The 20,119-nt window shown below is 39.4% G+C and overlaps 2 protein-coding genes and 1 long non-coding RNA gene across 4 annotated transcripts; 1 reads left to right on the top strand and 2 right to left on the bottom strand.

The window, feature by feature from the left end:
* Positions 1-1,006: 1,006 nt before the first annotated feature.
* ptp4a1 (protein tyrosine phosphatase 4A1) lies at positions 1,007-5,833 on the bottom strand. Its single transcript, XM_004571808.4, has 5 exons — positions 5,235-5,833; positions 4,477-4,569; positions 3,976-4,106; positions 3,280-3,354; positions 1,007-2,223 (listed from the first exon to the last, which is right to left on the bottom strand). The coding sequence occupies exons 1-5, from the start codon at positions 5,337-5,339 to the stop codon at positions 2,106-2,108; spliced, it is 522 nt and encodes a 173-aa protein (XP_004571865.1). The 5' UTR covers positions 5,340-5,833; the 3' UTR covers positions 1,007-2,105.
* A 4-nt stretch (positions 5,834-5,837) lies between these two features.
* Positions 5,838-7,891, bottom strand: LOC143418901 (uncharacterized). Its single transcript, XR_013098830.1, has 2 exons — positions 7,721-7,891; positions 5,838-5,933 (listed from the first exon to the last, which is right to left on the bottom strand). It is a non-coding gene; the product is annotated as an uncharacterized LOC143418901 (long non-coding RNA).
* Positions 7,892-13,408: 5,517 nt separating this feature from the next.
* On the top strand, positions 13,409-18,568 carry lgsn (lengsin, lens protein with glutamine synthetase domain). 2 transcript variants are annotated; one of them, XM_004571807.2, is made up of 4 exons: positions 13,409-13,602; positions 13,839-14,523; positions 15,170-15,336; positions 17,177-18,568. In XM_004571807.2, the coding sequence occupies exons 1-4, from the start codon at positions 13,561-13,563 to the stop codon at positions 18,368-18,370; spliced, it is 2,088 nt and encodes a 695-aa protein (XP_004571864.1). In that variant the 5' UTR covers positions 13,409-13,560; the 3' UTR covers positions 18,371-18,568. The 2 variants fall into 2 exon arrangements, with proteins under 2 accessions (XP_004571864.1, XP_076740729.1); XM_076884614.1 differs by having other exon boundaries at positions 13,819-14,523.
* The last annotated feature ends 1,551 nt before the right edge of the window (positions 18,569-20,119 follow it).

Raw genomic sequence — 20,119 nt, 5'->3', positions numbered from 1 at the left:
TCATCGAGAGAATGCCAAGAGTGTGCAAAGCAGTAATCAAAGCAAAAGGTGGCTATTTTGAAGACTCTATAATATAAAGATGTTCATCACACCAATATGAATCAAAGTTTCCACTGAATGTTTTTAGCATCTTGTTTGACCTGTGTCAGAATTAGGGCAGGTAAGGTCTAACCTGGTAATAGTAAGGTATAATTAACAAAGTGGCCAGTGTAAATAGTTTCCACGGATCTTTGGCAGATATTTCTACAACTTGACTGGAATCCACCTGTGGTAAATTCAGTTGATTGGATATGAGGTCTGATTTGACAAATACGGTCCCATTGTTGGCAGTGCATGTCAGAGCCTAAACCAAGACATAAAGTCCAAAGCATTGTCTGTAAATCTGAGAGACAGGATTGCATTGTGGTTCAGATATTGGGAAGGATACCGAAAAATTCCTGAAGCACTGAAGGTCCAAATGAGCACGATGGCCTCCATCGACAGTAAATGGAAGAAGTTTGAACCAACAGGACTCATCTTGGAGCCAGTCACCCAGTGTTACGGCCCTAGCAGGGCGTTGAATTAATCATGGGACTGAATGTTTTATTTCAAAGACTATAGAAACTGAAACAAATGTAACTGTCAACTCATATTGGGCCACAAATTAGCTCAATTTTAGTCTTTGCAATGATTAAAATGTAAACTGGTTTACTGGACTATTGGTGATGTAAATGCTAAAAATACAGGTATTTTACGATGAAAGGTTTGAGAAAAAGCCGCTATTCAACCAAACAGCTAAATCTACCAGTGTGTGAATGCGAGTGAATGAATAGTGGAATTGTAAAGCGCTTTGGGTGCCTTGAAAAGCGCTATATAAATCCAATCCATTATTATTATCATTTTTCAAGAAAGTCTTTTAGCGCTACATCTGCAACATTTTTTTTTATTAAGAAGTATTTATCAGTCCTATTTTGCTCAAACCCCTCCTGCATTTTTCTTCTCTTGAGAAAATGGGGAGAAAAGACCATCTTTTTTCAGTGTATCATTTAATGTACTCTCAAGTTGGTGAACAGGTAAAACTTTTTTGCTCACTGTACTAAATCACACATCCATTGATAGTATAAATAGCCAACCTAATAATAATAGTACACATTTTCAAATACATAAAATCATCAAGTATCCAAGTCTTAAGTTATGGACATCAAATAAAAAGGCATACAAAATATTGCAGATGTTGGAAGTCCAGTTTGAAGCGCACACACACACACACAAACAAAACTAAACAAAAATAAACCAAAAAAGGAAAAATGAAAAAGATCACATTTTTATTTTAACATGGCAGTTAATAAGTAAACAGAAGGTCTGATAAAGACTAAAAAGTTCCTAGACTTTCAATTGACAAATATTGCAACAGTTAAGCATTTATAATAAAAAATAGTTACTGAAAGGGCATAAGTGTGTGTAAGACTTCCTGCACAAGACAAAGGCAACAGTTTAGGGTTTTTTTTGTTCCAAGTAGAAAAATGAAACACCTTTTCCAAATGCCAACAGGAGCCGACTCCTGCTCGATTGCCTTTGTTCCACTTCCGATTGTAAGGCATTTATGGATGATCCATCTGATTTGAAGAAAGGCATACCTCTTTCTAGTCAGTCTTGAAACTGAATCCTAAAATTGAACAGGGTACACATAATTGTTCACATCAAGAAAACATTTCTTTAACCTATTTTCTTTTCTTTTTTTTAACACATTTTCAGGCAATGTGAATGCACGGGCCAATCAAAATCTTTGGGATGCATTTTCAGAAAACAGTTAATCCAACATCTTACAATGATACACGACTCTTCCTATTTTTTTTTCTGGGCACATGAAGAAAAAACTCTGTTCACACAACTCTTGTTTTTCATTTTTTTTTACATTTAATTTTGAAACTAGAAAGGGAGGGGGAATTTCATTTACCAAGCATGGTTTTCCAAATTAAAATACAACACAATGAAGAAAAAGAAAAAAAAAGAAAAAAAAAAAAAAAAAAGGAAGCCTGCCAGGTTATAAGCTAGCAAGGTTTAATGAAACTCTTCTGTGTTGGAGGGTAGGTTGGGGAGAGGTTGGTGTGGCTCAATGTTTGGCTCTATTGGATGCAGCAGTTATTGCGATGGCCGTTAGAATCTTTGAAACGCAGGCGCATCTTTGGACGATATTTCTCCAGGTAGATCAGCTGCTTGCTGTTGAATGCTCCTCTGCGCTTCCTGAAAGCAAGTGTAGAAATTAATTAGCTCATGACTGCCGATTTTTTTGTAAATCCATAATATATATTGCTACCATGGATATTGTAATATATTAAACATGCCCAAAGTTTAAATAATTCATGTCAGTGTGCATATAAGCAGTCTAACCCCTGTGAGTCAAACGCTCAGCTTTTGTGAACCCTACTTACAGGCTTTTCTATGATGGCTTTGTCTGATGTTAGAGAGGAAAGCTCAGCCACAGATCTGTGACTGTAAGAAAAGAAGCTCCACCCACTAACTGTTCTAACCTTCTGGGTGTGAGGGGCAACCAATCAGATGATTGGTTAAAGGGAAACGGAAAGGAATTAAAATGCTGTATTAAGGACCAGTACTCTGAATAACAAGGTACTGTGATAGAGTGCAAGAATATAAATGCTGGGTTGGAAAAGAGCAAAGTGGTTGTACTATTACATTTACAGAAATAGTCAACTAACTCTGTTCTATATGAAGATTCATGGCAATATGTATGATTTTTACATTCAGCATGATAACGATTCTTTGGCTTGTTGAGGATTTTAAAAGAAACTTTAAAAAATTCAAGTCCTATTATTAACTGTTAATTTAAAAAGAAAAAAATGGATTTTATCCGTATTAATAATATTTAATCAATAATATAACACCACTTTCTATGACAGCCTCAAATTGCTGAGCTTGCCCTCATTTTATTGATTAGTCTTTGGAAAAAAAAGCTGACTGCCAAGTGCTCTATAAATATTTCAAGGGATGACACATACTTTAAAGCACACCTACTGAATCATCCTTTATCTCACTCTCTGACATCTCTGCTATTTATAGATATGACTCAGGCCTCCCTGCTTTACGTATCAAAGTATCAGGTTACTGCAAGACAAAAATCAAGGATTTTCTCAAAGTTAATGCCAAAGTCTGTCCACCAGAGAGCCTTACAAATGTAATTAACTATCAGATATTTTAATGGTTTTATAATAAAAAACCTCAACTCATCCAAAAAAAAAAGTAGCTTCTTTAATCATTTCCTGCCAAATGATTTTTACTTACTGTCGAATGAACTGGACAGCATCTTCATACTTCATCCCACATTCAATCAAAGCGAGTGCCACCAGAACAGGAGCTCTGTGAAAAAGAAAGGGAACAGACAGTACCAGGAATGTTAGTTAAAACTAACATGCAAAATAGTGTTTTGCTCCAATTACAAAAACAAAACAAACAAACATTGCTTCCTCATAGATCAGATTAAAGCAAACAGGACAGAGACAGGACCTGGCAGGTTGTCTGTACTAAGGAAGCACACACTTGGGACAAAATGTGGGTGATACTGTGAGTCACGTACAGCAGGATCAAAGAAAATGCAAATGACTGCGTCTTTGCTTAAGATCTTCTTGGTTTGTTTTTCAAACCACAACTGATAACAAGGATGTTATTCCTATATGATAGTTTTCACTATGATAGCTCAGGTTGTAGTTCTGCAGTTATCCTTTGGATTGGTGGATTAATCATTTAAAAGTCAGATAATGGGGGAAACGTTATTTAATGGATTCAAACAGTTTTGTTAGAGAAAATCCCCTAAAATAAAAGCTTATGTACAATATAAAAACAATATGAAAACAGGGATCATCAAATAACTGTTTTAGCACCGACTGCTTCTGTATCAGAATACAAACAGAAGCAAGAGCCACATTTCACTATCATACGTAAAATATAACAACTTGAATCTTTGTGTCAGTGACTGCTTACCTCCCCAGCCCTGCTACACAGTGCACAGCAATGCAGCAGCCGGGCTCCTCCCTGAACTTCAGCTTCAGCAGGTTCAGCCAATCATCCACGATCTGATTGGAGGGAGGAGCTCCATCGTCGAATGGCCAATCCTGCAGAAAGAAGAGAGAAGAAAAAAGGAAATGATGTCAGTGGCCTCCGTTCCTTGGAAACCAAAACAAAAGAAGTGAGAAGGCTGAGCTGCGGGGAAAGAAAAATGTTGTTGCAGCAGCAAGGACACCCGTGGAGCTTGTCTTCCTGCACAATCTGAACCTTCGCTTGGAGGGAACCCCCCCCCCCCCCCCCCAAACCTAAATCTGTTACACAATAAAAACCAGAATAAAAAAAAAACAAAACAATAGCCTGGTATACTGGGGGGGAAAACCCAGAGCAATGAAAAAAAAAAAAAAAAAAAAAAAAAAACTACATTTGTTTTGGTTTGAAACATTAGGAGTCATGATGAAGTCAGAAGTGTGAACTCACCAGAACCTGGATTCCCTCTTTCACCACCAGGGTGGCATCATAGGTGGCCTCACAGACTCTCACAACCGTGGTGACTCCATATTTTTTCAACTCCTGTAATCACATGTCACAGGATTTATGAGCGAAAGAGGCAAACAAGACTGTTAAAGCTACCTCAGGATACTAAGGTTGGACGACACGTTAAAATTCCAACAAAAAGAAGTGAAAATGAATTTGCTGATGTATGCAAACACTAGCTCATGTCAGTTAGTGATATTCTTCATATCATCAGTTTTTAGATCATTCGCTTGACTAAAGAGTTGATAAGTTAAGCTAGATAGCTTCGCCCATGACTATTTTAGTGACATCCCACTGCCTTTGGTTGACATAAGCGGCTAATCTGTTCTTGTGTGTATTTCCCTTTTAAAGGAAAGAGGTACTGTCTGGTAGCTCTTTTGTAATGTGCAATTTCTTGAAGTCTGTGAAAAAAAGCCGACTGTTAAAGGAATCAATTGATTTTAGTCACCAATTTTGTCCGATTGCCCAACCCTCTAAAGCACACTGACAGTAATACACCTACATACGTCAATTCCTGTAATCTAAAACGATTCTGTAGTCATTGCGTTCATTGGCTGAAACATTTCCAGGAAAGATTTTAAACTGCGGTCGTTTCCAAAATATTTCTCAACATGTAATCACCGGTTACATGCTTCTCCAATGTGGGCTTAGAGTAATATACACTCTGTAATATGTAAACACTTGACCACAATTTGGCTCACCTCTATGAACTTGTTCAGGGTGGCGTTGGTGGGATTGTGGGTAATGAGGAACCGCATGTTTTTGTAGGTAATCTCCACAGGGGCTGGTCTGTTCATTCGAGCCATCGTGACAATGCGGGAAAAAAATGTATAACAAAACTAAAATGTCTTCCACAGAGTAAACACTAATGTAAACAGTTAAACTCGGAGGGAATGTCAAACAAATGTCCAACAAGTTTTGAGGAACTCCGAAAGAAAAAAATCCTCCAGTCTTCTTCGAGGTTGGCAAGGCTAAGTGTCAAAATAAAATAAAAATAATCCCGCCAAAAAGAACAGTAACAGGCAAATTTGGGAAGTTGGCAGCTGGGAAGGGCGGACAATTGGAGAAGTAACTCAAACCCTCTCCTTTGGAATAAAACAAAAGAAAAGGAAGAAAAAAAAAAACCAAGGTTGGTTCCACCTTGATTCTGGCCAGGCGGAAGCCGACGAGGGCAGTGTGCAGCAGGTGGAGTTACCCCATCCAGGCCGAGTTATCGCTGGTTCTGGGAGGAGTCCCGGTCCTGCCAATTTTCCGGGGTCCCTCCTGTGGCTCAAGTGCGTCGGATCGATGGCGAGTTTGGCTGTTCACTCATCTGCATAGGCAGCGTGCTGAGCCTGGCAGTAGTCCCCACTGCCCTTCAGAAACTCCATAAATGTGTGACCCAGAACACCACAGAACTGCTGCAGGACACAGAGGGGGGCAGGAGGGAAGAAAAGCTTAATTTTTTATTTTTTTAAACACCTTTAAAGAACACAAAAAGCACAGGCAACTGTTCTCAGTGTAGTTCAATTCATTTGCCAAAAAGAAACTTTTACTGAGAAACTGTTTTTATTCACATTCTATATGGAAACTGTGCCTCTTTTCTTTTTTCCTAAGCACAATAATCATGAAATGGAAAATCTGATATTGTGACAACTCTAATCCCAAACACATATCCATAAGCCCCTAGTCAAACATACCACTCCATCAGAGTAAAAGACAAAGGGATTAGATCATAGAGGAAGCACAGGGCCAAAGTATAGACAAAGCAGCCGTGAAACAAGTGAGGGATTTTCAGTAAAGTCATGAGCCATTCATTTTTAAAAGAATAAAACAAATTTCCTCATTTGAATTTTAGAATTACCTTCAGACAACAGCACAGAGTCTGGCTAGAAACACAGATTTAGGGTGTAATGACAGTAATCGAATCCCACAGTATAATTTTCTTTATATTAGCTACCCTGAAACAGGCAGTTAAACCGCAGCCTTTCTGAGCTACTCTTTTTTTTTTTTTTTTTTAAATTATGCCAAGTTTCACACTCAAGTATGTCAACAGCCACATTAACATTGTTTGGAGACTAAATACACTAGAGTGTCTGGGGTTTGATTCCCATGCAGAGAAAGTGGTGTTTCAGATAACGCAATGATTAACACAGCAGAGCAGACTGTACCTCCCAGTACATAAAATCACAGTGCAGTGCTGCCGCTGTACAGCAGAAATAAATATATAACGTGTCATTTCTGACATCCAGGTCGTATCTGTGTGCGCAGGCTGAGCTCACCGTGGGGCCTTCAGCGGGGCTTTAACATACACGCTGTTATGATCGTCAGAAATGTGACTCACAAATGCTTTCTCTGCCATTTCCTCCCTAATGCTTCTGCCCTTTACTCCTCACAGAAGCTCGATACCCGAGCGCTGGCTTACTGGAAAGGTTTTCTTCATCTTATTGTCGAAATAGTAAAATCTAAGCCGGTCAAGCATGCTTTGTTAATCTGATATTTTCCGGCCGAAAAGCAGCATTTACTTAGAAATATTACCAAGCACTTAAAAGCCACTGCCTGACTGAAAGGACAGTGATTTGTAAATATAAGAGAGACGTGAAGCAAAGCAGAAGTGGCTTAAATAGCAGACATGTCTCTGCATTGCATTACAAGGCTGTAAAGTGTCCTTTGTGTGAGGATAGACCGGGCGCCATCATATAACATTAGAGGCCTATAGGCCCCGTCGGGAGCTGTGACAGACTGCACAGTGCTCTGAGGTGACAAAAAGACGCCCGACCCAGACACCGTGCACGTAGCCAGTCTCGCAAACCACTAACAACACGTCATTTACGTGTTTCGTTTATTTCAAATAAATATGCGTCGATTTTAGACGGCAAAAACTCCGAGAGCCGGGACCAGCCCGAGCTGCGCATCCGTCAGCCGCTTCCTAATCGTGACGATCATCATGCAGCTCTAAGATTGCACTCAAATAACATGGCCAAATCCATGTTCTGTGAATTTTCGTTACAGTTAAATGAGAAAGGCAACGTTAGGCAATAGCACTGTGGAAATATTGAACTGGGTTTTTATCGAGCAGGCCGTGATTTCATCGAAGCAACGTGAAGGCCAGCTGGTAACAGTTCACCGTAACGTACTGATTTACCAGAGGAGCCTAGGAGACGAAACCGAGAAACAAAATGGCAGCCACGAAAAACAGGTTACTTACTGGGATATGCTTACTCATTGAAGATTGTAGCTTAATCATACAGCCGGTCCCTAGAAAAAGGTAAAACTATGAAACGGTTTTCCACCATAAAGTCCTGTGCTGTTTCTCCGAGCGGAGCCGAAGTCTCCTGATCTGCCGGGAAAGAGTTAGAGAGAGAGAGCGCGCGAGAGCCCGAGATACTAACGTCATTTCCTGTCAGGACTTTCACTATAAAACACTGTTCAGTATTAAATATACACCTTTAGTTGTAAGTTATGTACCTTTAGTTTTTACTAAAGGTTTCTGGTAGCTGAATTAAATGTATAATTTTGTAGAACTATACACTATGTGAGCATACAACAAAAATATTCAAAATCTTAAATAATGAAATGTTTAAAACGTCCCAATGTGTAAATGTCTTGATGAATGCTCACGCGTCATGTCCCATTCACTTGTTTACAGAGCTTTATTTCGAAGCTAAACCGAACTTCCTTAACCCTTTGTCTTTCTTTCCTTTTGCCTTTAGCTTGACTGGTCTCGTGAAACCCCACCCTGAAAATGTGTAGTGTTATGTCCAGACATCTCTCTGTCTTCAGGCTGCAAAGGTCAGTTGGTGACTGTGGCCTAATTCGTCCTTCACTTCCAGAAAATACACAAGGACAGAGGAGGCCAGAAATCACGACACCATAGAATTATACATGTGTGGTTCTTTTCACTTCATGTGAACAGACCTTTGTGTAGATACATTTCATAACTTGAAATGGAAAGGAAAATTCCCAAATAATTTCTGAGTTTTAAAGCTTTTTTACTGTGCTTTGAATCACAAATGGGATAACACCATGGTGCAGTGGTTAGCTCTTCTGGCTCACAATAAGAAGGTCCTGGGTTCAAATCAACCATCATATTTACAGGGTGGTAGAACAGGTCATCTACTAATTGGAAGGTTGTTGGTTTGATCTCTGGCTGCTCCAGTCTGCTACTATTCCAGATACTAGGCAAGATATCGAACCCTGAGTAGCTCACTATGTGTGACTGTGTATAAATCTTAGATAGAAAAGGGGCAGCAAGGTGGGACCGTGGATAGCACAGTTTCTTCACAGCAAAGAAATTCTTGGTTTTCAATCCAACATCTGGCCAGGGCCTTTTTCTGTGGAGTTTGCATGTTCTCCCCGTGTCCGTGTAGGTTCTCATTGGGTACTCTGCCTTCCTCCCACAATCTCGAGACATGCAGTCAGAGGGGTTAGGTTAACTGTGGATTCTAAATTGTCCGTAAAAATTAATATGAGTGCTGATGGATGTCTGTCTCTCTGTGTTATCCCTGCATCGGTGCACCCTGCCTCTTGCCTTATGGCAGCTGTATTAAATGTTCTGTTAAGTTAAATCTATGTGATAGTCTACAGGAACATCTATTACAAGCATGGGTTAAAAGTTCCAAAATCAAATGGAACACTCAGCAAGGATGCACAAAAAAACCCCCAAAACACAATAGCTCAGATCCTGTGGGAGTTCAACGTGCAAAGAAACAGCCACTGCTGACAACAACATAACCAATACGTTATAATGGCCTACACGGAGAAGGTATTTGACTACATCCCTCAAAGTGCCCTGGTGGGAAGTCCTTCTGGAGCATGGGATACTACTTATTCAATATAATTATATTATTGCTTTAAAAATTTAAAAATGGTTTAAAAATATGAAGGACTTTTTTTTAAATTTTTTTAATAAAATGATCAAGGAAAAATAAATTGAGAATTAAATGTATTGTAGATTCACCACCGTCCAACCTTGTCATATTGATCAAATATGCTTTGTATTCACATGTCTTCACATGCCTATTAAAATTCAAATGCCTGTATTCACATGCAAAGTTTGATCTGTCTACATAGATGTAAACCACATGATTTTCTTCTCTTTTTTCTTTACTCTTGATTTGCATGCATCTGTACAAAAGCTTTGATCAAAGTAGTTATTTCTTAATCTTTTATAAATTCCCTGTTTAAGAACAAAAGCCAGATCATTAACATGTGCATTAAACTTAATGCTGAGAGGATGTGAAGCTGATCTCTAGAGCCACTGAGTCATACTATTTGATGAGTAATTCTTAAGTCATCAGGATCTAATTCTGAGTCATCAGAATCGAGTAAGAGGAGCACCAGAATGACTGAATAACTACAACAGGTACAATAATCCCGACTAAACATATACTGAACAAACCTTCTTTTAAGATGGTTTATGAAATTGGTTAAAAAGTAATTTATTATTGATTTACCGTTATAGTATATATCTTATTTTAGGTAACTTTAGTTTTGACTTATTTTTCAGCAAGTAAATTAAAAGACTGATTAACTATACATGATATGGATTCCCGTTAATTACTTGAATAAACTGGAAGCTGCCAGCAATATGTCAGTATTTAGCATGTTCTGAAAACAAAACACATAATGTACATGAAGGATCAAACTGTTAGTAATAAGCAAATAATAATATTTAAATGGGAAAGAAAATGCATATTTTCTCTTTAGTTAGTACCAAATTACATATTTTTGTCCTTTGAAATTGTCGAGAAGTTCCTTGTAAAAAATGGAACCTTTCTAGCCTTTAAGCCATTGAATAGGGTCATTCATGACTCCAGCAGTATACGTGCTGCTGTGTCATTTTAATTGTAAAAATATTTTCCATCATACATTTTTCAATCCACTTATACAACCTTTCAGACTTTAAAAAGAAATTGGCTTATTAGTATAGTAAGAATAATAGAAGGTTCTACCCCTGGAAATATGTGTGTCTGTTTGTGTTTAATATTATAAGCTTTGCTTTGATTGCAAATTTCCACTTCTAATCATTATACTACATTGTGATGTGTCACAGTGAACCATGGCTAACATTGTTTTAAACAGAAGTGTGCAGGTAACAAAAAATAGAAAAACAGTTGAAAAAATCCTGATCATGATGACTTCATCGTAGCCCAGCATTGATTAAGGTATCATCGAGTCACTCGTTCATCAATATTTTGTGGTAAAATACATACTGCACTCAAACATACCTTAAGTTTTAAAATGAATTCTTATAAAGATTATTGAAAAAAGTAACATACATGAATTATCAAAATTAATGTAGATTTTTTAAATCAAATTTGTGATTTTCAATTAACAAATTTTAGCATAATTAATGATAACAATAGCCTCTGACAGTAAACACATGTCTATGCTTGTACTACCACTAGACCTCAGTGCAGCGTTCGATACTGTTGAGCACAATAACCTATTACAGCGATCAGAGCATGCTGTAGGTATTACAAGTACTGCTCTACAGTGGTTTGTATCATATCTATCTAAGTTGTTGATGTAAATGGAGAGTCCTCTTCACACAGAAGATTAATTATGGGGTTCCACAGGGTTCTGTGCAGCATAAAGAAACAAACAAACAAACAGACAGAAAAAAAACAAAAACAAAAAAAACACCCCCCCCCCCCCCCCCCCAAAAAAAAAAAAGCCACATATGTGGGAAGAGTTCCAGAAAGGAAGAAACAAAGAATAGGGTATATATGACATATATGAATATGTCATGGGTCTAGACAGGACCGGATCTGTGATGTACCCCATTTTTAGATAACCGCACTGAAGTACAGTTTTTCAGCAACGCTGAGCTGCCCGACTCTGAGCTTAGGCAGTATCATCAGAAGACATAGCATACATTTTCACTGCTATGTAAATAACACCCAACTTTATTTATCAATGAAGCTAGACAACACACACCAATTACTTAAACTGCAGGAATGTCTTAAAGACATAAAGACCTGGATGACCGCTAACTTTCTGCTCCTTAATTCAGATAAAACTGAGGTTATTGTACTCGGCCCTGAAAATCTTAGAAATATCGTATCTAAGCAGATTCTTACTCTGGATGGCATTACCTTGGCCTCCAGTAATGCTGTGAGGAACCTTGGAGTCATGTTTGACCAGGATATGTCCTTCAATGCACATATTAAACAAATATGTAAGACTGCGTTCTTCCATTTTCGCAACATCTCTAAAGTTAGAAATATCCTGTCTCTTAGTGACGCTGAAAAACTAGTTCATGCATTTATTACTTCCAGGCTGGACTACTGTAATTCATTATTATCAGGATGTCCAAAAAACTCACTGAAAAGACAGGGACTAGAAAGAGAGAGCAGATTTCTCCTGTTTTGGCTTCCCTTCATTGGCTTCCTGTTAAATCCAGAATTGAATTCAAAATCCTGCTCCTCACATACAAGGTCTTAAATAATTATATCCCATCTTATCTTAATGTCCTTGTAGTACCGTATCACCCTATTAGAGCACTTCGCTCTCGCTCTGCGGGCTTACTTGTTGTTGCTAGAGTATTTAAAAGTAGAATGGGAGGCAGAGCCTTCAGTTTTCAGGCCCCTCTTCTGTGGAACCAGCTTCCAGTTTGGATTCAGGAGACAGACACTATCTCTACTTTCAAGATTAGGCTTAAAACTTTCCTTTTTGCTAAAGCATATAGTTAGGGCAGGACCAGGTGACCCTGAATCCTCCCTTAGTTATGCTGCAATAGACGTAGGCTGCCGGGGGATTCCCATGATGCATTGAGTTTTTCCTTTCCAGTCACCTTTCTCACTCACTGTGTGTTAATAGATCTCTCTACATTGAATCATACTTGTTATTAATCTCTGTCTCTCTTCCACAGCCTGTCTTTTGTCCTGTCTTCCTTCTCTCTCCCAACCGGTCACAGCAGATGGCCCCCTTCCTGAGCCTGGTTTCTTCCTGTTAAAAGGGAGTTTTTCCTTCCTGCTGTTGCCAAAGAGCTAAAAAATATGTTGCTATTTTTTTGTTTCAGACTCCACATGAACTTTTTACTGTTATAAAAATAATAATAATGTAAATGTAAATGACAAAAAATAAAAATACTTAATATAGGCGCAGTTTTGACTACCCGCTGTTTGGAATGATAGGTTAACTTATATTGAAAGGATAAAAAACAGCTGCATAAAAAAGCTTAACATACTCATCATGATTTTTTTGGTCATATTTCAATAAAGTTATGAATTAAATAAATGTAACACATCCCTTGACTTGGCTGTATCAGCAGTAACATGTGTATCACATGCAGTAGGTGGTACTTGATCTAGACATAAAGTGGTACAAAGTTTAACATTTTTGAGCAGTTTAAAGACAAGATTTTTGTCATAAAAGGTGGAATGGAAAATAAGAAGGATTGTTTTGTGATTCACTGAAAACCCCCAGAATGCATAGTAGCCAACTGATTCACATGTTTTTATCTGCTTTAGTAAGCTGAAATTAATGGCTGTAATGATTTAGGCTTATGGTTTATTTTTAAATTATAATTTAGTACCACTTTTACAATTGTTTTAATAGTACACTTAGATATTGTGGCACCGCATTTAAATATAAAACACATTAGAAAGTGGCACCATTTATTATTGAGTAATTAAGAAAATTATGTTGCTGGTGTCACGCTGCCCTGTAGCAGTTCTTAAATGCTTAGACTGTCAGTATCAGCTGCTATTGTCTGCTCTTTATAATTGTGTGGAATAAATACTTTTGCTCCCATATCTTTCTGGAAACACACACAGAACTGCTGAGCTCTGCAGTTTTACTGTGCGGTGACACAAAAGCGCCACTGAATTGGTCTCGGAAACAACCAATGAGCTCAAAGCAGCAGTGCTTCAGTGTCCACCAGTGGCCGGCTGATGTCAGTTTCCAGCTGGATTCTCGTGGCTGTTTTGTGGGGCAGAAAGAATTTTCTAATCCGTCATCATTGTACCAATTGTCTATAAAAATTAATGTGCGAGTGAAGCTCTTTCACAGGGGGGGCTATCAATATCCAAATCCCAGTACATGAGTACAAAAAACGAAATGAATGACTCTGAAGATTTCAAGGTAACAACTTGACATTTACATTTTGGATTTGAATTTAATTGAGCAATGTCCATTGGTAGGGTTTTCATATATATTACTTCACTTTTTTTAAAAATACCTGGAGGATTGTATTTTTAATTTAGAAGTCTTTCAATATGATTTCAGATTTGATTGCTTACACTTCTTGGTAATCATTTTCATGCATAACTTGACCTTCTCTTACCATTATTCTGACAGAGCCATTGTTTGTTTTCCAGGAAGGCCAAAATAGAAGCAACGACCAAATAGATGGCACCGGGATGAGTCTAGGCAGCAAGAAAGGAGTCAGGGTGACTGGGAAGTATGTGCCTCCGATGGATTGGAATAGCAGAGGAGGTGGCCCATCCATCATCCATGGTCCCGTCGGTAGACCAGTAACTCCCAACACTCCCACAGTTATCTCCACTGGCCCTCTGCCTCACCAGCCCCCAGAGCAAGTTAATGATCCCTCTGTGGATGAAGCTGACGCTGGGGACGACTGGACCACAGAGGCATCATGTCAAACCAGGTTGTCCTATGATAAAATGGGTGTTCCAAGGCAGACCATGGAAGAGCTGAAGACCATCCTGAGGGTCAGTCCCCTGCTCAGTATCCGGGAAAGACATGAGGGGAAACCAGGGAGTCCCTACACGTATCTCCACGGAAGCAGCACTAGTGGTGGAGGGACGGATGGACGGCAGGATGATGGAAACTCTCACAGGGTGTTCAGCACCTTCAAACCACACTCTGATGCTTCCAGAAGGGGGCCCAGATCCAGAGATAGCACATCTATTCAGCTGCCTTCCACCATGGATTCATCCAGCTCGTTCAGGTTCAGTGCCAACACAAATAGGCAGCCTGAAGTCAGGACCCACACATATGTGAGTGGTGGCTCCTGGGGAGAGACTGGCGGTTCTCATACAGGTTGGTGAAGTTTGATTAGATTTAGTTACACTGTTCTTGATAGAAAGGAAGAAATATTTTATGTTGAAAAAGTATATATTTGGCAAATAATTCGACTTGGAATGATACCTTTCTGCTCACGGAAAACGATTAGAAATTACTGGCTCATAAAAGCTGAATACTGAATATTTCTCATTGTCTTGAATATAAAAAATGGACACATTTTTGTTTTTGGAAAATTCATATGATTTAAAACCTTCTTAAAGGTAATTTAATCAAAATAAACAAATTAGTGTTGTAATAAACTCTCATTATTCTACATTTAAAAGAATCTGGGACAACAATATATGAGGTCTAGCTTAAGGATTTTTTTGGTGGGATTTGGCTTTCTCTGCTCATAGTATTACATTCAGTGACTAACAGTGAGGTGTTTTAAGCTGTAATATCCACTTGACTGTGCTGCCTGTGGACAAACTGTTTGAAACTTATCTTAAACCAGATAATTGTTTCTTGTCTAGGGTGGTCCTGATGATGCTACTTGAACTTGATTATGAAATCTCTGACTTAAAAAACAACATGCTTTTTTTCTTTCAAAAGTGTGACACTTTATATTTAAAATGAAAGATTCTCAAATGTTTTCGCAAATATTTCAAACTGTTTCCCACAGATAACGGAAAAGACACTATTGAGATCTCTGGGAACCAGAGGTTCATTGCAGCCATGGAGCAAATTAAACAACAAATAGCACGTGACAATATCAACTTCGTCCGCTTTGAAGCCACTGACCTCCATGGGGTGTCAAGGTCCAAGACAGTACCTGTCCGCTTCTTCCATGTAATGCACATCTATCTATCTATCTATCTATCTATCTATCTATCTATCTATTAGGGGTGCAACGATACACAAAATTCACGGTTCGGTTCGATACTTTGGTGTCACGGTTCGATATTTTTTCGATACAAAAAAATGTTCATGCCTTTTTAATTTGTCATTTATTAAAATTATAAATATATATTTTAACTCAAAAGTACAGTTTTTAAATTTAACCCTAACCCTTGTGGCGTTTTTTATTTTGACAGCGAATGCGCACCTGCGGACCACTTATGTGCAGCCCTGGTTATTTAGCTTGTCATATTGCAGCCACAGAAATTCTTTTGTCCATGAAACCATAAAGATGCACTTTCTTTTTGCCTTATAGTCTGATTTGTCATAACTTCTCCGTTTTGTGGTAAGCTTTTCTTTGGCTGTCACTTCTTCACCCCGACCTGTCTTATTTGGCTCAGCAGAACTAAAATATATATACTGCTACTTTTACACACGGACTCACATAAGCTCAGCGATTCTCTGTGCGATCAACCTCTCACATGTTTAAGCTTGCTGCGGGAGATTTCACTTGTCATGTTTGCATAGTAAGCTAACGATTAATAAGACGATGTCAGAGGAATTGGTGCACAAATTATCATCACTCACAGATCAGTGCTGTCATTGCAAAGTGAAAGCAAAAAAACAAGCGCAAATTCAAACGCGATTTCAATATGTCACATATTGACAGTGGCTCACCGATGCCAATAACATAATTACCCAGCTACATTTCTGAAAGAATGCAAAAGCATTGACATATATTTTTCCTACAATAGCCGACGGGCAGGGCAGAGAGATTTTTGTAGCCCGACTGGAAAGATCGCTAGCTCCGGGACGTCGGGCTAGCGATTTTGCAAGCCCTGTATCTGATTGAGGAATCACTCATCTTTGGAAAAGAGAGTTTATTACAGAGAAATGTCTCTTTCCAAAATAAAAGCTATACTATCCGCTTCTTCTGGGCTATATTCTCAGCAGCATAAGGAGAATCACGTGCTAACAGCTGTCTAAATGACTCGGCTAAAGTTAGTAGCATGCTTGTTGTTTTTGTCTTTGCACTAGGATGATGTCGGCGTAAATGTGCAGTCATATTCGTTGTGTTCCCACTAGTGCTTTCAGGTTAATCTCGTTGAAATGACCTTAACGCCACAACAGGCAAATCTCCGTTAACGAGCTACCGCCGATCGCCCCGTGCATGGGGCTAGACGGCCAACACGTTAACGAGCTAACTGCGCTAACACACTAGTTCACACCAATGTAATTAAGCATTGCATGGCACATCCAACATACTGTTTTACTTTAGTCCATGACTCGCTTACCTTCAGGGTCATACGTCACATGAAAACCAAAATAATTCCAAACGCCAGATCTGAATGAGGGTGGGGGAGGTCCATGTTGCAAGGAGAGCTTAACTTCTGTCTCGCTAGCTTGCCCTGCGCTCTTCCTCCTGACTATGCTGTCTGTGTTGAGCGCTCAGTGGATCTGCGCTTGACAGTGCAGCCTAGGCGGAGTAGTCAAACGCAGATTCACTGAGCGCTCAACACAGACAGCATCGTCAGAAGGAAAGTTGATAAAATAAATTACAAATGTTGTATTGTTCGATACATATGCGTACCGAACCGAAAGCACTGTATCGAAAGGTTCAATATCGATACGAATATCGTTGCACCCCTACTATCTATCTATCTATCTATCTATCTATCTATCTATCTATCTATCTATCTATCTATCTATCTATCTATCTATCTATCTATCTATCTATCTATCCTTCTAACGAAAGGTGAGAAGTGCTTTAATGCATATGTTTCACTCACAGGAGAAAGCAGTATATGGGGTACCAATGCCAAGAAGCTATTTGGAGCTAACCCTGAGCCCACAAAGCAATGAAGTGGACCATGCAAACACTGCCAATTTCAGTAGTGATGTCCTTCTGATCCCTGACCTTTCGACTTTTAGGGTCCTACCCTGGGCTGAACAAACAGCACGGGTCATATGCGACCCATGCACCGTGACCGGAAGCCCCCTTCGCACTTCGCCTCGCCTCATTGCCAAGCAGCTTCTCGGTCAGCTCCAAAGCCTGGGTTTCTCCCTGCACTCATCCTTCACCTATGAATGTTGTGTACTAGGAGCGCCGGACCGGATTGGACCAAAGACACTCCTGTTTCCTGCCACAACCCTGCTCAGCAACCATGACCTGCCTTTCTTCCAGCAGCTAGTGGACAGCATGTACTGCATGGGGGCTGACATAGACAGCATTGCTTCTGCAAGTGGCCCTGGGCAGATGGAGATCAACCTGAGGCCAGAGTTTGGTATTGCTGCCGCTGATAGCGCCTTCACCTTCCGCACCGGCATCAAAGAAATGGCTCGCAAACACAGCTACATTGCCAGCTTTTTTACTGACGATGGTCTATACAATGCTGGGGTGCTCTCTCATAGCCTGTGGGATGCTAATGGGCGACGGAGTCTTTTCCACAGTGGAGAGAAAGCAGGCGAGATGTCTGAGATTGGTAGAAAATGGTTGGCAGGCCTCCTGACCCACTCTGCTGCCCTGAGCTGTTTGATGTCACCTGGCCTGGGTTGCAGAAGTCACATTGCCAAAACCATCAAAGACCCCAAGCGGTTGCTGTATGCCACTTGTGGCAGCAATGATAACAGCAGCTCCTTCAACATCAAGTGTCACGGCGGGAGGGAGACGCACATTGACAACAAGCTGGGCTCAGCCATGGCCAACCCTTACATTGTTCTTGCAGCTACAGTGGCTGCAGGACTGGATGGTATCAGAAGAAACCTGAATGTTGAAAGCAGTCTTAACAAAGCCCCTATCCAACAGAAAGAGTTCACCATTCCAGTAAAGCTTGACGAAGCTCTGGAGGCGCTGGGGGAGGATCATGTCATCCGCAGTGCCCTTGGGGAGCCGTTTATTCAGTATTTCATTGCCATGAAGAAGTTTGAGATTGAGACCCAGGAAATGGATGATGAGAGGAACAAGTGCTTTGAGTATTTCATATAGAAACCCTGAATTTACTTTATACAAAACACACCTCCTCCTGCCAAACAACTAAAAGCATGTGAATCAGCTGCTTGAATATACACGATTTTATTTTATACAATGTTATACATTATTATTAGACACACTCTAGATATTTTAGAAGATATTACTTCAAAATAAAGGCATTAAACCCCCCAAATAAACAGCAGTATTGTGCTATTTTTTTGTTGAGTTATTTTGTTGTTGTATGCACACAGCAAAACACTGTTCTGGTTGTTAATGCCAAGAACAATGCAGTCTGCTCTTACTCTGAATGGTGTGAATATAATGGCATAGTAGCACTAAACCTTGGTAATCATTCCAAACCTAAACTCCAGACCTAGGGATAGGTTTAGGGTTTAGTAATAATGTCAATTGTTTTTAGTGCATATTAGTTAGAAGGATTTGATCTTGAACACAGGGTCAAGTATAGGGTCATTGCCAAAACATTGCCATGTTCACTGTAGAAAGCTAAAGTTCTCTCCATTGTGCATCCATTTATATTTATGCCTCACTTACTTTGGCACATTATTTTTGAAGCTCTTAGCACTGAAGTTGCAGTTCTTTAAACTGCTCATACATGTAGCAGTAGACCATCGGTTAAATGCAAAGGTTGCTCACCCCAGTGTGTGTGTCAGAAACATTGTGTAAATGAAAGTCAACAAAGTCAAAAGTTGTCTTAACATTGTGTAAAACCAAACTATTTTGTCTGGCTGACAGTAGGTGTAGAAATGCTTTAATGACAGCGAAGTGGTGGTGAAGACAACTGACTACTACTGTCTGTCAAAGTAACTAATTATAGATCATCTGACATATAACAGGTAGGTATTGGTTAATTGGTTAAGTCATGCCCAAGTAAATACTGGACTAGATCATTAATGATGAGGATGGGGGGGAGGAGACATAATCCCCACCTGTCTCAAAATAACACATGCGTGATTGGTTAATTTGAATTTTTTTTCTGTTTCCTGTCTTGTATTTATGCAATTTTCTACAATGTTTTACTATGACCCTGATGAAGGCCACAAGCCGAAGCGCGTTGGTCAATTATTAAAGTTGTTCATCTTCCCTTAAGTGTTGCTGGAGTTCCTGCATTGTGAATTCTATCATCCTCTCCATGCACCTTGGAAGTAGGTGAAGTTGTGTCAGACATTTTTGCTGAAAGTAACTAATTATCAAATGCTGATTTCAAGGGCAGAAAGTTTTACATTCTAATCTGTAAAGCAAAAGTGGGATTTAATTTACATGAATTGAAAGGAAAAATGCACGTTTCCTTCAGTGGTCACACAGTCAAGCACAGTAACCAGAAAACTAACAAATTACTTCAATGTGCATGCACATTATCCATACCCGAAGTATCAAACCAAAACAGTCCTATTATCTGCAATATAATGCTACAGTGCTAGCAATAGCACAGAAGGGCTGAGTCATTGTCTATTTGGTCACAGATTTTCTCTGACCTCCCACCTGATGTCCTCTTACAAGGTAACATAAGAAAAGCTACCGTGCATGCTACATCCATCCTTTGCACTTTTATGCACCTTCATGCATTCTGTTGTCTTCCCTTTATTTACTGCCACACATCCTCTCTGCCCTGCATATTTCACAGGCTACAAAATGTTTGTATGAGCAGTTCCTCCGTGTTAATGTTGTGTTATAGATTTATTTTTGATCCACCAGTGCTCAGGCTTTAAAAATATGCTTTACAACATACATATTCAAAGTTTATTG

This window comes from Maylandia zebra, linkage group LG6, assembly GCF_041146795.1.
Source record: "Maylandia zebra isolate NMK-2024a linkage group LG6, Mzebra_GT3a, whole genome shotgun sequence".
Taxonomy (NCBI): domain Eukaryota; kingdom Metazoa; phylum Chordata; class Actinopteri; order Cichliformes; family Cichlidae; genus Maylandia; species Maylandia zebra.
The sequence above is the reverse complement of the archived record's forward strand: the minus strand, read 5'-3'. Positions and strand labels throughout refer to the sequence as shown.

Coding starts and splice junctions, on each gene's coding strand:
- lgsn (XM_004571807.2), top strand. CDS start 13,561: ATGAGTACAAAAAACGAAATGAATGACTCTGAAGATTTCAAG. Junction 13,603..13,838: donor ATGACTCTGAAGATTTCAAG/GTAACAACTTGA, acceptor TTTGTTTTCCAG/GAAGGCCAAAATAGAAGCAA. Junction 15,337..17,176: donor TACCTGTCCGCTTCTTCCAT/GTAATGCACATC, acceptor TTTCACTCACAG/GAGAAAGCAGTATATGGGGT.
- ptp4a1 (XM_004571808.4), bottom strand. CDS start 5,339: ATGGCTCGAATGAACAGACCAGCCCCTGTGGAGATTACCTACAAAAAC. Junction 4,570..5,234: donor CCCTGAACAAGTTCATAGAG/GTGAGCCAAATT, acceptor ATGTGATTACAG/GAGTTGAAAAAATATGGAGT. Junction 3,355..3,975: donor TGTGTAGCAGGGCTGGGGAG/GTAAGCAGTCAC, acceptor TCTTTTTCACAG/AGCTCCTGTTCTGGTGGCAC.